This window comes from Catharus ustulatus, chromosome 6 (assembly GCF_009819885.2).
Source record: "Catharus ustulatus isolate bCatUst1 chromosome 6, bCatUst1.pri.v2, whole genome shotgun sequence".
In the NCBI taxonomy this organism is placed as follows: Eukaryota; Metazoa; Chordata; class Aves; order Passeriformes; family Turdidae; genus Catharus; species Catharus ustulatus.
This window is the reverse complement of record NC_046226.1, coordinates 6,126,187-6,141,033: the sequence shown is the minus strand read 5'-3', so window position 1 is coordinate 6,141,033 and position 14,847 is coordinate 6,126,187. Positions and strand designations below refer to the sequence as shown.

Below are 14,847 nucleotides of genomic sequence, written 5' to 3'. Positions count from 1 at the left end.
TCAAATACATAAGAGTTACTGGGCTGCAAAGAGAAAACAGTCTGAGATAACACAGTCAGAAGCAGCCTTGTCTTGCAGGCAAGTTTTGAGAAAAGTGTATAAATATCAGAGATGCTTCAAGTGACAAAGACAACTGTTCCAGAAAACATCAGTTGACCAGGAAAGCTTGGTGAACTTTGATTATTTTATCAAAAGAACAGCTTCCCAACACAGAAATATTCCAGTGCTCTCCATGCACACTGAAAATAAAAGGCCAGATAATTTTTAACACGGATTACTTAGACTGCAAATTATGAAGGAATATACTAAGAAGAATTTTAAAAAAATACACATGTTGATTGTGATGTGAAGTTGTGAAATCTCCTTCACTTAAGCTTTTAAATAACAGATTAGACAAACATCTGCCAGGAATGGTTTATGTATGTTCAGCTCTGCTTCAGGGCAAAGGTAGAGAAATCATATTTTAGTTTCTTCTTAAGCTCTACATTTCCATGACTTTTTCACTTAATGGCTCATAGTTAATGTCTATAGAACTGTCTTATACCTCACTGTTACCAAGGTTTATTATCTCTTGAGGTTGATCATTTCTTAATTTGATCAATAAATATTGATCCTCAGACTACACCCATCTGCTTATTAATGCTAATGGAAGCCTTACAAACACCTAACAGCTCAGGTTTAATTTTCACTGACATTTAGATATCAGAAAGAAATCTCTAGCCTGTTAAGCCAAACTAATTTTAAAAAATTTGCATTGTTTCAGTGAAACATTAAAATCATATTTGTGTGTGGTAAAAACCTGTTTTCAGTAAGGTGTAACTAGAACTCAGAGCACAGAATTCATAACATTAAATGGGCAGTATTCACAGGCAGCATTTCCTGTGCACCCACTGTTACTGCATAAAAACATTATTAGGAAAAAGATTCAGAACACACTACAGAAAAATAATAGCTAACATTTTGATTACTCTTACATCAGAAATGGCTAATTTTGATGGTGATTTTGTTTGGTTGGTTTTTTGGGTTTTTTTTAACCATGAGATAAAACAAGTAAGAAACACTCATGTGAAGAGCTTATTAAACAAAAGGAAACAAATAAAATACATTATATGTACTCTTAGTTGTCCCTATTGTGGAAATGCCATGAAAAGCCAACCCTTATCTTAAATCCCTTTTAAATGCTGAAACACCAACAGCAAATCCATCACTTACCTGTCTCTTAACACTTTTTTAACACTGGTAGGGCTGTATCAAATCTGAACCTTGAGCCAACCTGACAATGCCAGTGAGCAGATTTGTACAGACAACTAAAAGTGCACACTCTGACAGGCAAGCAGCACCAAATTCTGCATTTAAGAAAAGTAAATTTAACTGGAGTTTGGCCTCCACAGAGCAGACATACAAACTGAAACCAAGTGAAAAGCTTCAGCACACTACAGTGCCAATGATATATTACTTATTTCATTTTGTCTCTTTACTATGCAAAGAACAGTTGCATATGAGAAGCATGAGACCAAGAAGAAAAGCAGAGGTAAAAATGAATACTCACCCTTCCAGCTGATCCAAATGCAAACAGGCCAAGGTCTTCATAAGAAGTGACAGCTGTTGGTAAGAGAAAAAAAAAAGAGCTAAAACATCTCTAACTTGAAAAGCTTGAAAGATCTATTTTTGGCCCTCTTTTCTCCTTTTTTAAATGAATAAAATTCAGAATTAAAAGACTATTTCATGGTAATTTTTTTACTTACAAAATTAGTTTTTATATACATCTGTCTCTATGCTCAAACATTCAGAGACTCTTCAGAAACTCAATTTAGTATTTGCACTTGCAATATTTAAAATATAATAGTAGTACATTAATGGCAAATTGCCTTCTCCCAAAGGTTTTCTGTGTGAGTGAAGAATTATGAAACTAGCATAAGCAATTAGATATAAGATATTTCCATATTTTATTTCTTAAAACAGCAGGTTTTTGAAATTAGGATGGCAACAGAAGATATATTTTAATCTTTCTACAAATACAAACACTACCATCTTTCCAGTTTTTAAGAACTAGGCCCTATCTATTTTCAAGAGAGCTGAAGGCAAACATCTTCTTTGGTTGAAATCTGTTATTAAAAAAACCTAAAAAAAACCCCAAAGCAAAAGAAAAATCTTGCCCTTACCTGCACCTGACTTACATAATTACATTAAAACAGCCTGTGGTTTCCTGCAGAATTTTGCTGGTTTTAGCTGAAGCTCACTTCTATTATTGCTGGTGACTCAAAACAATCCCTTCTCAGAAAGGAGGAAGTCATATTAAAGCCCTTCATTGTAACTCTGTATCTTATTTGTTATTAGAAACTCAAGCAGTATCAAAAAGATGAAAGTTTTCTGAGAAACACCACTCACTTTCTTGGGACATACATAATAAAACAGCTGTGAATGCCTCAGAGGGTAAAATTAATCTCAAAGCCACATAATTCTGTTGTCAGGACACTTGGTTTCTCCTCCTTGGCTCTGTTTGGTACAACACTGCTCCTGCTCCTGTCACATCTTAATCGAGGGCCCAGCTTTGCAAGCTGAGCTTTTCACACCTGAGTGAAGCCCCATGCTCTGAAGGAAACGACACAAGGCATGGGAGACACCAGATGACAGGACTGGAGCCTCAGACCTGCCCAGCTTAGGTGCTTTTATTTCACTGAAGTTCTGCACACAATCAGATCAATGCTCCAGAGGGGAAAAACAAACAAAACAAAAACAAAAACCAAACCCAACAAAACTTCCTAAATTTTCTCAAGGGTAATGTTTCCCATTCTGCTCTACTCCAGACACCAGCACACTATGACAATATAAATGAAATAACGAAATTAAATGAGCCAGAGTCAGTGCTCAGCATAAACCTTGACTATCTCTAACAGATATAATTAAACAAAAAATATGTCTTACTAGATTTGACCCTGTGTTTTTCCTAATTTCCATTTATAAAGCAGCTGATCACAAGGGGGAAAAAAGCATTTTAGGTAGCCATTTTCATTGCCATTAAAAAAAATCAGTAAAACAGTAAACATAGTTAAGAGCAAGTTGGTTTTGTCACATGGTAATAAATATAAAGCACATATATATGAGGAGCTATCAGTAAAGAGAACAAAATTTTCCACACCATTACAGAAGAGCAACATGAAACCTTAGTATCTGTAGTAACTGTTTCTGTCATTAGTTTAGTCCTGTGAACACTGGGAAGACCTATTATTGATCACATTACTTCTGTAATTTCAAGGACATATGCAAAAAAATATTCAGTGCAATTTATATAAAGATAAATAAGTTCTGCCTGATTAGCTTAATTTTTTATCATCATTAACAGTCCATAGAAATTATCCCTTTAAATGTGAAGGGGCAAGTACATACCAGCAATATTTGTGACTAACTCTGAAAATGAAAAGAAAAAAGCAGCCACAAATCTTCAAAGTGCATCCCACTGAAATTGCCAATTCCTCTGCTTTACAGAGTAAGCTTAGCCTTTATCAGCCCAAAACAACACTGAATTACCACCAGGGCAAACACTGACTAAACTAATCTCAACTCAACACTTGACACTTTTTTTTTTTTGCTAAGCCTTTTGGTCTACACAAGTCACTTGATTTTGTCAAAGTCCAGATCAACATAACTGAAGACATTTCTTTAGTTTTGAACTGCAATTAAAATGCCTGGCCTCTGTTTAAAATGGAGTTAGTATTAGTGCTTTCCTTTCAGAAGGTGTTTTATAGGTCATCTCTTTCCTAAGTAATAGTTTACAAACACTTTCAACAGTTTCTCTCCACCACTCTTTAATTTTTCTAGCTTGTTTTTAATAAAAAAAAATACTAAAATTTCCTTCCAATTTTTTCCCATGGATTACGTTTCATACTGTTTACAAATTAATATCAATTTTTTAAAAGAAAAAGCTTAATTACCTACTTTGGAATCAAACATGCACAGAGATTTTACTTTATGAAGACAACACAGGTTGTATTTCCCTCTTTTTAAAGACAGTGTTCCAAGGAAAAGCTTGGAATGCTACCAAACATTTCATTACTTCAATAGCTGACAGGAATCATAGGAAATATAATCTGAAATATTATTTTTTAAAAATAAACACACAAAAGGTCATAAATCCAGCAAACTTAATCCAGACACAGTTCTGGTGCAAGTCCTACCTGCCAGCACTAGGTGACAACTAATTATTAGTTTCAGACAGCAGAAATTGTTCATCCTAACACTTCAGCTGTGTGCATTTCAAAAATGCTTTCCTGGGGTGGACTGTTGCCTTTGGACAAGAACTGAGGAGTTAAAATCAGGCCTCTGAGTTCAGAACATCCAAACTCTTCTTACTTCAACAGACTTAAATCCTTAATTCTTCCCCTCATCAAAATCCTTTTGCAAGAATCTCTAATTATTTTTTTACTAAACAACAGCTTAATACCACTTAATGCCCATAAAATAAAGAACTTTTCAGCCTGCAGTAAGAGGTTAGAACAGCCATTAAATTACCTCAAATCTCACTTTTTTTTGCTTCTCATGTACCTCTCTAGCTACACCTTTCAGGTTCTGATTCCTTTCTAATAAGCAGCACTCCAAAAAGAGAAAAAAATTACCAAAGACTTAATTCCAAATTATCAAGCAGCCAAAAATACCAACCATAAAAGTAACCCTACCTCTGAGGGGTGTTTTTTAAGAATGTAGGAAGAAGATCACTCAACAGGTGGGGACAGGAGCAGCAGATCTAAGAAGAATCAGGAAGTAATCATCTGAAAGACCAAAGGCAGCTAAAGAAAACAAAGCCAAGGAGGAAAGAAGCAGCAGCTTTCTCCCACCACCTTTGAAAAGAGAGGAAAACAGATGAGAGGGAAACAATAAGCAGGGAGACTTCCTGCTGTAACATGATCTTTTGTAGAAGTCAAGGAAGGAATCAGTTGTTTCAGCAGCAATTAAAAGAAGCAGGAATTAAAACATGAGCAGATTTGACTGCAGGTATTAGAATGCACTGTTTGAGCTGTCTCAAAGCAGTTTCCAAGGACTGAACATGACTTCTCATTCAGCATCAAAAATGATCTATAAGCTGCATCTATAAAGCACCACAAGAATAATGATAATCCAATATGACTGAAAAATCTGAAAGGCATCCATTTCAAACCATGGATAAAAATATGTGTACTACTCCTAGAGAATGAATAAAAGGCTGCTATTTTATTGTTTTTAAACCTTTACTGAAAGCAAAAGCACACACTGAAGTACTGAGGCTCAAGCAGCACCAAAATAACTTTGCTGCAGAAATATAGGATTTCTCTGGAAAGATAATAGGCATTGAGAAAAAAAATTAACATTTAGAAACCAGTCAGTTTGGCATTGGCTTTGCATAAAAAGACTCAAAATCATGTTTTTAAATGGCAGATATTAGTTCTAAAAACATTAAATATTTCAAGGTCAGTCAATCAGACACCACTGTTAACATACTGATAACTGCAATCCTTATAGTGGGTCATGTCTCTGTGATAAGACTGAGGAAATATTTCAGAGTTCACTGCTAGATAAATCCTTTTCACTTACCAGTCTGAGTGCACATACTGAGCAGAAGAAACACAGAGTAAGAAGCAAGGCTGGCAACAATCAGCAGCAAGATACTAGAAACCACAAAATATTCACAATTAAGCACTTTTACAGAACAATGCACTTTAGAGCTTCAGAAATGCTATTCTTGCAAGAACCAAGCTACAGGATTTCCTCATTTTATGGCTTGTATCTGCTGACTGTGCTTCACGTGGTCTCTGATCTTCCCAATACTTGCCAAGTTGCCCTGGTGTAAGGATTACAGGCTGGTCATAACCATGGGAGTTTGTGTGTGCACATGTTAACAAACACACATCCTCCAGTGAAGCACAACCAACGCTGAGGGAATGGTCAAAGTGACAATTCCAGTGACTCTGGCCCCATTACCCACAGGTTAGCATTTGCAACAAGCAGAAGTGCAAACAAAAGCAGAAGCTGACTGACAGCTTTCAGCCACATATCCATCCCATTCCACGAGGCCCATTCCTGGAACTAAAGGAGATCACAGTTTTGAAAGGAAAATGTCAATTTATCAGGAGTAATGGCCAAGAAATTGCCACCCTGTGGCAATTTAATGCAATGTCTGGGTAGGAGTTATGTTAGGCCAGATCTGAATGACTAAATCAAAAAGGGAAGATCTTAATCAACAGTTCTGAAAGACATAAGCTATTTATTTCTTCCTCAGATTTGCACAGGAGTCTCATTAATCAAGTTTTGTTCAACTTAAACCTATAAGACGAGTTTAAAAATTAGCATATGCAAAAACTGCAAACTTACCTAAACCCCATGATCCCTGTGTTGGCCATGGCATAGGATAAGCCAAGTATCCCACTGCCCATGATTGCATTCATTAAGTTAAACACTGAGAAAGCAAAGGAAGAACCACGACTTGAAGAACTCTGTGAAAAGGACAGGGAAAAAAAAAAAAAAAAAGCACAATTAGTGGAAAACGTGTTTTGATCTTTCCTAAAATGACATTCAAGGGAGGGGGCAACAGTCAAGTTTCTCCTCGTTAATTGAAGATCTCACTTCTCACTCTAAAACGACGCAAACCCTCGTGCACACGCGATGCCGCCCCGCAAGCACCACAAGGCGCCCACAAGCTCTGAGCACGGCAAAGCTGAGCACGGCAAAGCTGAGCGCAAAACGAGCACAGCAACATTCACAGCCCGGAGCGGGCTCTGCAGGGCACATGGCAGCACTTCCAAGCAGGGAATCGAAGGGATCGGGAGCAGCGATGGGACCCATCTCACCCTCCGCCCCCAGGGGATCAGCCTGTCCCCGTAGCTGTCACCCCGGTGCCGTCACCCCGGTGCTGTCACCCCGGTGCTGTCACCCGGAGCCGCCCGCACTGCCCCGTCCCGCCCGCACAGCCCCGTCCCGCCCCGCTCTCAACCCGCGCTCCCCTCAGCACCCAGCGCAGCCCCTCAGCGCGCTCCCTCCCGCCGCCCCTCACACGCACGCTGCCCGGCGGTGGCGGCAGCAGCGGGACGGTCTCCCCGTCCTCCTCCTCCTCCTCGCCGTCCTCCTCGCGCCGCTCGCGGGCGGAGAGGTACCAGCCGCGGGCGGGCAGGGCCCGGACCCGCCCGGACCCCCAGGGTGGCGCCGCCGCCATCGCCCCCGCGCCCGCCGAGCGCCACCGAGGGGAGCGCGGGGGGCGGGGCCGGGGCCGGCCGGGGGTGCGGTCAATGCGGGGGCGTGGCCGCCACTGAGGGGCGGGGCCGTTGCGCCTCTGCCCGCCCCGCTGAGGGACAGAGGGGGCGTGGTTTTTTGTGGGCGTGGTCATGGCCCGGCCCCGCCCATCCCGGCGCAGCGGTGATGACGCGCGCGCGCGGCGCGCGGGGCCCGGCATGAGGTGAGGGGGGGGCGGGGGGGAGAATTCCCTGAGGGGAGAACGGGATAAACGCGATAAACGCGATAAACGCGATAAACGGGGATCCTGTGGTGAGGGAGAGGATGGTGACTCTCCATAGGTGACTTGGGAAGGTGGCGGCAGTGACCCCCATCCAGTCCCAGCGTTGCTGGCGGCTTCATCTTGTGGGTTTAATCCAGGATGAGAGGATATTGCCCCAGGCTGCGCCAGTGGAGGCGTTGTTTGGGTATTAGGAAGAATTTCTTCATAGAAAGGGTGATCAGGCATTGGAACGATGTCCAGCACAGTGGTGGAGTCTGTCCTGGAGGTGTTTAAGGAAAGATTGGGCTGTGGTGGTGGGTGTTCGGTCACAGTTCCACTCCATGGTCCCTGAAGTCTTTTCCAGACTATTCCATTCCCTCCTTCTGAGAACCACCCCCAGGGAAAGCACGGGATGCTCAGGCCTCTGGAGGAGGGATTTTTGTGGGGAATGCAGTGTGTTTTTGTGAAGGAGGTGTGCTCTGGCAGACCGCTGGCTCAGGGCAGTGGGGGATGGGATGGGATGGGATGGGATGGGATGGGACGGGATGGGATGGGATGGGATGGGATGGGATGGGATGGGATGGGAGCAGGACCAGCTCTGGCAGGGTTTGGGCACTGCAGGTTTGTGAAAGAGCACACAGCCTGTTGTTACCCTGGAGAGGGGCAGGGCTGAGGGAGGCAGGCGAGAGAACAACTTCCTTGCAGAGCCTCTCTCTCCAAACAAGTTCTTTAAAAATTCGGGAGGAATGCCAGCCTCCAGCCCCACCTAAACCATTGGTTCCTGCCTTGGAGCAGCCAGTGCCAAGGCAGAAAATTGGGCCCTTTTGGTCTGTCTCTAGTGGAGGAAACCATTTAGAGACGTGTAAAGCCACTGTTCATGTTCCCATCCCATGGATGAGCCGGGGCTCAGGGGCAGGAACAGACACTACTGATGCTGCTCTGGACCTTATGGGGAACATTGTATTTAATTAATGACCTTTCTGGCGTGCACCTCATGGAGCAAAGATCTTACAGAGCATGGAACCCCTTGCACTGGGGCATGGGAGGCTGAAATCATCAGAGTGATCATGACCTCTGTTGCTAATAACTGTTTTCTAGCAACCACTGCTTGGTAATGAATTTTGCCAGACACAGGAGGGATCCAACAGGAACAGGATCAAGACAGTAGAAGTCTTTCCATTTGGCTTACTGAGATTAATATCACATTTATTAGAACAAAGAGAGGTCATTGTTTTTTGGCAGGAGGGGATTATCTCGCCGCTTGAAGTCAGTTAATGTTTGAGTCTAAAAGTACATTTGCAAAATAACAGAAATTTGCAGCATATATTTCATAATAAAGAGCTTTACTAAACTATTGTGGATTGTTTGGTACAGATGGAAATTCTGGTTTAAGAGAACAGCAAATCCATGTGATTTGCAGCCTTTTAAATGGAATGATTACATAATGTCTATAAAATGAATAATTCCTCTTCTAGGACTTTGTGGAGATTGGGATACTGTGCCAGACTACTGAAAACTAATCACTTTAGGACAGCTGCATCAAATACATCATTTCCAGCAGTTTGGATGCTATTAGCACAACATTCTGGCAGAATACCTGGGCTCTTTGTAGTAGTTAAAAAAAATACTTTCTTCACAATGCCCGAAACCGTGGAGGATAAAACTAATCCAGAACTGTATTTGCCACATCCTGGAGTGCGTGGGATGACCCTGCTCGACAGAGAGGCTTTCAAAAGGACAGTGGTTGTTCCAGCTCTTAAAGTCAAGAAAGAAATTGTGCACAATGTGCTGAAGTCCTTAAAACAATCAGTGCTGCAGCGTCCCGGCCTCAAGCGGGTGGTGGAGGATCCAGAGGATGAGGACAGTAGATTTGTTATCCTGGATCCTCATAAAGTACCAGAATTCTCATTGGGAGAGTCAGAGCAACAGGTCCTGAAGGAGCTCAGTGTGCACCCTGAGGTGTCCAAGTACCACCTGGAGCTGAGCTATGAGAATTTCAAGTCGGAGGAGATCCTGCGAGCCGTCCTTCCCGAAGGACAGGAGGTCACCTCTGGATTCAGCCGTGTTGGCCACATTGCTCACCTGAACCTCAGGGATCACCAGCTGCCCTACAGACACTTGATTGGTAGGTGAAACAGCTCCTCTCAGGAAGGTGTTTGTGTCATTTGGGTGTTGTTTAAAAGTTACTGTACTGAGGGGCACAGTTCTCTCACTGCACTGAGCCCTGGGCTGGTGAAGTGTGTGCCTTGGAAAGGTCACAGCTGAGTCATTAGAGGGAGGTTGTTCCAACACACACTTTTGTTAATTTAGCTGTAAACAGCAGGTTTGCTGTGGCTGTTGTTGAACATTAAAAGGTCCCTTGTCCATAATTCTCTCACCCTCTCTTTCAGGCCAGGTTATAATGGACAAGAATCCAGGAATCACCTGTGTAGTGAATAAAACCAGTATTATCGACAGCACATACAGGAATTTTGAAATGGAAGTGCTTGCTGGAGAGAACAACCTGGTGACCAAGGTAGAGGCCTTTTCCCCCTGGTATTTTAATGTGCTAAAATCCAAAGGCATCTTCTGGAGAGATGTAATGCAGGGGTGCTGCTGAGACCATTCCTTTGAACAATGCCCTTCCTGACACCTGTCTGAGCCTGAGGGTTGGCTTTCCTTCTGCATTCCTTTGTCCTGCTCTGTAAGGGCAAACTCAGCCATAGGGATCAGGAAGGCATGTACTCTTCCAAGTTCACAGCCTAGATTTAATGGTGTGGATTTCATCTCAGAAAATCCAGTTTCCTAATTTCACCAAGCCTTGTACAGTGGCTGGTACAGAAATTTCAATCCCACCGACTTTGCAATTTAGGCAACATGTGCCTTTGCCTTTTTCCTCCTGTCAGCAGCAAGACAAACCTCCTGTCTCTGCTCTGACATTTATCAGGTGTAATCACTGTGTAACTGCCAAGTGTTCTTCACATAGGGTCTCTTGTCTGTAGCTGGAAACTTGGCCACTGCTTCCACAAAAATATTTTCTCTTATCTGCTAGCAGCTTTATACTTTCAAAGGAGAAAACATGAAATTACCAAAAGAAGGTCGAATAGCTTGGTGGAACATCCTGTTCACACAGAGAGAAGGCTGTTGGATTATCCAGGCATGAATTTTCTGCAGAGGGTGTCACCACACACCTGGCACAGCAGGGAGCTGCATCCAGGAGTGCAGAGACACTTCAGGGTGATTCTTGCTGGCAAAGCAAACGATGTGGTGATGTGGGTGAGAAGTTACTGTACTTTGGAATCAGACAATTCCACATGCTGGTTCAAAGAGAGTATTAACTTGCATCCCATTCTCGTCTGAATAAATACTGTTCCTTTTCAGGTCTGTTCTTAAGATAGTGGTCATCCCAAAGCTTGGGTTTGGACCGGTTTCCAGACTCTGTCACCTTGGGAGATGAAATACAGTATTTTTCAAGCTGCAGAACTGGCTCCCAGTGGTTTTGAATTTGGCTGACGGTTCCTGTTCCTGGGCCTATCATTCTCAGACGCTTATTTACTGTGTGCACTCCACAAAGGAGGGCTTGAGGCATCTTTCCAAGGCCTGCTTTCAATAAAGGAGTTGTCAGCCAGCCACAAAGCTCTTGAAAACCCTCAGGTTTTTTTAGGGTCATTTTAAGTTGCTGCTTTATTTCCACCTGGTGATTGAGACCTGCCTAAAGCCAGCCATCAGGATTGACACTGGGGACATGGCTGTTTCTGATGAGTTGACTGTTGATTTAAGATCTGTTTATTTGATTGTTTAGTTGATCTGTTTATTTGAGATTCATGTGTGCCACCAGTGGGACAATGCTGATGTACACTTTACCTTTCGATAAGGCACCTTGGTTTTTAATTTTCTTAATTAGTGATAACGCTTAAATCTGCCTGGCGTTTGAACACAAAGGCTTAAGCAAATGTTTTGGACTTGCAGGTCAAAGAAAATAACATCTCCTATGAACTGGACTTTTCCAAAGTGTACTGGAACCCGCGCCTGTCCACGGAGCACGGCCGCGTCGTGGAGCTGCTCAAGGCCGGCGATGTTCTCTTCGACGTCTTCGCTGGGGTGGGGCCCTTCGCCATCCCGGCAGCCAAGAGGAAGTGCCGGGTGTTCGCCAACGACCTCAACCCCGAGTCCTACAGCTGGCTCCTGCACAACTGCAAGCTCAACAAAGTGGACAGCAGGGTCAAGGTGTTCAACATGGACGGCAGGGACTTCCTGCGGGGGCCGGTGAGGGAGGAGCTCAGCAAAGAGCTCCCGCTCCTGAAGGGAGAGCACAAAACCGCTTTCCACATAGTGATGAATTTGCCAGCTCTGGCTGTGGAGTTTCTGGATGTTTTCAGGCATCTCTTGGTGGGAGAGCCCTGCAGCCCTGCTGCCCTTCCCACTGTGCACTGCTATGGGTTCTCCAAACACAGCAACCCAGCCAGAGACATTCAGGAGCGGGCGGAGGCTGCGCTGGGAACCTCCTTGGCTGGACGCTGCTCCACTTTCCTGGTCAGGAACGTGGCACCCAACAAGGAGATGCTGTGCCTCAGCTTCCAGATCCCAGCAGATGTGCTCTACAAGAGGCCCTGCCCTGATGAAGGTAAGGAGCAAACCTCCATGTGGGTTTTGAGGCTGCACCTTGTGCTGTGACTGCACTGTGGATGTGGCGCCGGGCCCGGAGGTGTTCGGCAGGACCTGCACGTGTGCAGCAGCTGCAGGGCTGCCTGGCTTTGGTAACAGCAGCCTGCTCCTCTGATCCCAGCATGAGCCTCCCCAGAAAAATGGACTGGACAGGATCAGCCCACAGGCCATAAACCAGACCTTTATGCCTCAGGTTGTGACTGGGGGAGGATGGGGACTCAGTGATCCTTGTGGGCCCTTCCAGTGCAGGATATTCAGTGGCTCTGTGGTCTGAGGCCAAGCACACATCTCTGTTAGCTCAGCCCTTCAGAACTGGAGCTGCATTTTAGCCCAGATCAGTGCACTTGCAAGGGACTGCTCCCAGCTCTGACCTCCTTATGCTCACACAGACTCAGTGAGGTCTGGAGTCACCAAAGCAGCAGAATCAGGTTCTGCACCTATATCAATTTAATTGAGATATTCATACCCTTGGAGATCTTCAGTGCTGAATTTGTGGATTTGGGTTTTTTTGTTTATAATTGTTCATTTGTTTGTAGAAGCTGGTTGGTTTCAGTGATCTTGGGCTTTGCCCTACGTGACAAAGGGAGCAGAGGGAGGCTCTCAGTCTGCAATTACATGAACTGGAGGAAAGGAGGTCTTTATAAAGCGTTAATGCCATGAAACTTCTTTTTATGCTGTTGTTGGGTAGCACTGAAATGTAGGTCAAAATGTAGCTCCATACTGGTTTTTGGAAACTCTTTTGGCATTCAGTAAAGACCCCCCCATTTTTGCTCTAAGAGTTTTCATTTATGACTGTTAATCCTGATTTCAACTCCCATCTCTTCCTGTTAAATCCTTTAACAGAGTTCCCTGTTCCAGAGCTTGTAGTTAGGTCAGTCTGTTTACTGTACATTAAATAACTTACTTTTTCTGACCTTTTCCAGCAAAACCAGCCTCAAAACGTCTGTGTACCAGCCAAGACTCTTCAGAAGAGAAGGCACTGAGTTGAAGAGCAGAGCTATGGTGACCACCTTAGTTTGTGTAAAGGATATTTGAGATGTCTCTGTTTTACCCCTTGAGTTATAAAGAGCAGACCTGTGTTCCCATGGAGTTGCAGCTTTCCTTTGGGAGCTTTGCTTGCTGCAGTCACCTTTGCTTCTCATTGTGGGGTCGATTGAAACTGTTGTTACTACAAAAAAAAATTAAAACTTCATTGTTTTATAATCAATGTGTTTTGGTACTTCCCTGTTCTCTGTTGTTTCATGCTGACTCAGTGGTAGGGCCTGGAGTAGTTTTCTGCTGTAGCATTTTGGTAATGTGCAGGTTGTGGGGAGAACAGATTTTTATGTCTTGTTGGGTCTAGGAAGGGGACTTGCATAACCCTTGCCCTGGATTCTCCCTGACAGATGTTTTGGTTTCAGGATATTGGATTATGGTTAGCAGATGCACAAACAGCTCTTGGGTAAGCAAGGTAACATTTCAAAAACTTAACCTGAGTTTCTAAAAGGGCCAAATAGCCCAATATCCTAAGGTTTTGAGTAAAAAATGCCTTTTTAACACCAAGATTTAGTTAGGGATTAGTTGACTCCTAACTTTGTGTTTGTCCATGGTTAGAGCCAGAAAGACTTTAATGTCTTTTGCACATTTGCAGATGAAGTTCATGCTTGCACTGCAGTTCCAGGCTGAAACCAGCACCTGAAAAACAGTTCTGTCCTCCTGAAACCATGTCCTCCCGTGGCTTTTGTGCCTCTGCCCTCTCCCAGCTCTCCCCACCTCTGCCTGCTCCCCTGCTGCAGTCCCTGGATGATCTTTCTGGCTGGTTGCTCATATTCTGCAGGCATTTGAGAAGCCTCTGCCTTTGATTTCCTTTTCTTACCCATCCAAACTATTGTTGGGCAATGTCAACCACAAATAGTTTATTTGGCCAGAGAACTCGGCTCGCCCTCTCCGTTTCAGATATTTTCCCTCAGCCCAAGCTCCAAGCTCACACCCAGCAACCAGATGTCTGTCACCCTGCTGGCCCTACTGCTGTGGCTCCAGCCCTGAGCCTGCTGCATTTTTGGTTCTCACCCAAACACCACCAAGGGCCACGGATTTGTTTTGCTCGTGGCTCTCTGTGACGGCCTTTCCTTCCCTTGGCTGCACAGCCGGTGTGTGCAGCGAGCCCTCGCAGCCTGGCTCCTGCAGGATCACGTTTATCAATCCCCATCCTGACTCCCCTGGGTGTGTCCTGGTTCCTCCCTGGCCTGCACTGGGCCCCAGCACTCCTGCAGCTGCAGCCTGGGAGTGCTGTCCTGCCAGGCACTGCAGTGATGTGATCCTGCCCCAGGCTCGCTGCTGCTCCGCTGCCTGTCCTGTTTGCTGACACCTCTGCTGCTCTCCAGCTGCTCCCTCTGCCCTTCCATAAACACCTGAAGGCAGCTCCTGCTCTTTGCAGCCCCCACAAACACTGCTGGAGCAGTAATGCCCCTGGGATCAGTGTCTGACACAGACTTCACATTGCTTCACAGCTCCAGTTTAGGGCTTGGCACCACTGCACCAGCAGAAACCAGGCTGTGATCACCACTTCTGGGCCAAGCCTGTAAAATATGTAACTGATTTTCTCTGAAGCATCCCAGAGCAGGGGAAGGATTTGAACTGGGAAAAGGTTTTCTTTCTTTAAGGACTGAATGCCAGCAGCATAACTTCAGTTTAGATGCCAGTCTAGCAGATACATCACTATATTCCTAACCAGGGGTTTTCCAGCTTTCTGTACAGTTACCAGT

The 14,847-nt window shown here is 44.4% G+C and overlaps 2 protein-coding genes across 2 annotated transcripts in view; one reads left to right on the top strand and one right to left on the bottom strand.

Annotated features, from left to right (window-relative positions):
* Nucleotides 1-7,180, bottom strand: part of SLC38A6 (solute carrier family 38 member 6) — a 37,111-nt gene extending 29,931 nt beyond the window's left edge. The window contains exons 1-4 of the mRNA XM_033062359.1: nucleotides 7,028-7,180; nucleotides 6,343-6,464; nucleotides 5,566-5,639; nucleotides 1,550-1,602 (exon numbers count right to left, since the gene is read on the bottom strand). Coding sequence (XP_032918250.1) covers nucleotides 1,550-1,602; nucleotides 5,566-5,639; nucleotides 6,343-6,464; nucleotides 7,028-7,180 — 402 coding nt within the window. The remainder of the gene's footprint in view (nucleotides 1-1,549; nucleotides 1,603-5,565; nucleotides 5,640-6,342; nucleotides 6,465-7,027) is intronic.
* A 204-nt stretch (nucleotides 7,181-7,384) lies between these two features.
* On the top strand, nucleotides 7,385-13,310 carry TRMT5 (tRNA methyltransferase 5). The gene is made up of 5 exons (XM_033062357.1): nucleotides 7,385-7,420; nucleotides 8,935-9,584; nucleotides 9,850-9,974; nucleotides 11,408-12,062; nucleotides 13,027-13,310. The coding sequence occupies exons 1-5, from the start codon at nucleotides 7,416-7,418 to the stop codon at nucleotides 13,089-13,091; spliced, it is 1,500 nt and encodes a 499-aa protein (XP_032918248.1). The 5' UTR covers nucleotides 7,385-7,415; the 3' UTR covers nucleotides 13,092-13,310.
* Nucleotides 13,311-14,847: the final 1,537 nt, after the last annotated feature.

Excerpts from the sequence above, each read along its gene's own strand:
- TRMT5 (XM_033062357.1), top strand. Across the intron at positions 9,975-11,407 it reads AGAACAACCTGGTGACCAAG|GTCAAAGAAAATAACATCTC; the intron begins GTAGAGGCCTTT and ends TTGGACTTGCAG. Across the intron at positions 12,063-13,026 it reads GAGGCCCTGCCCTGATGAAG|CAAAACCAGCCTCAAAACGT; the intron begins GTAAGGAGCAAA and ends GACCTTTTCCAG.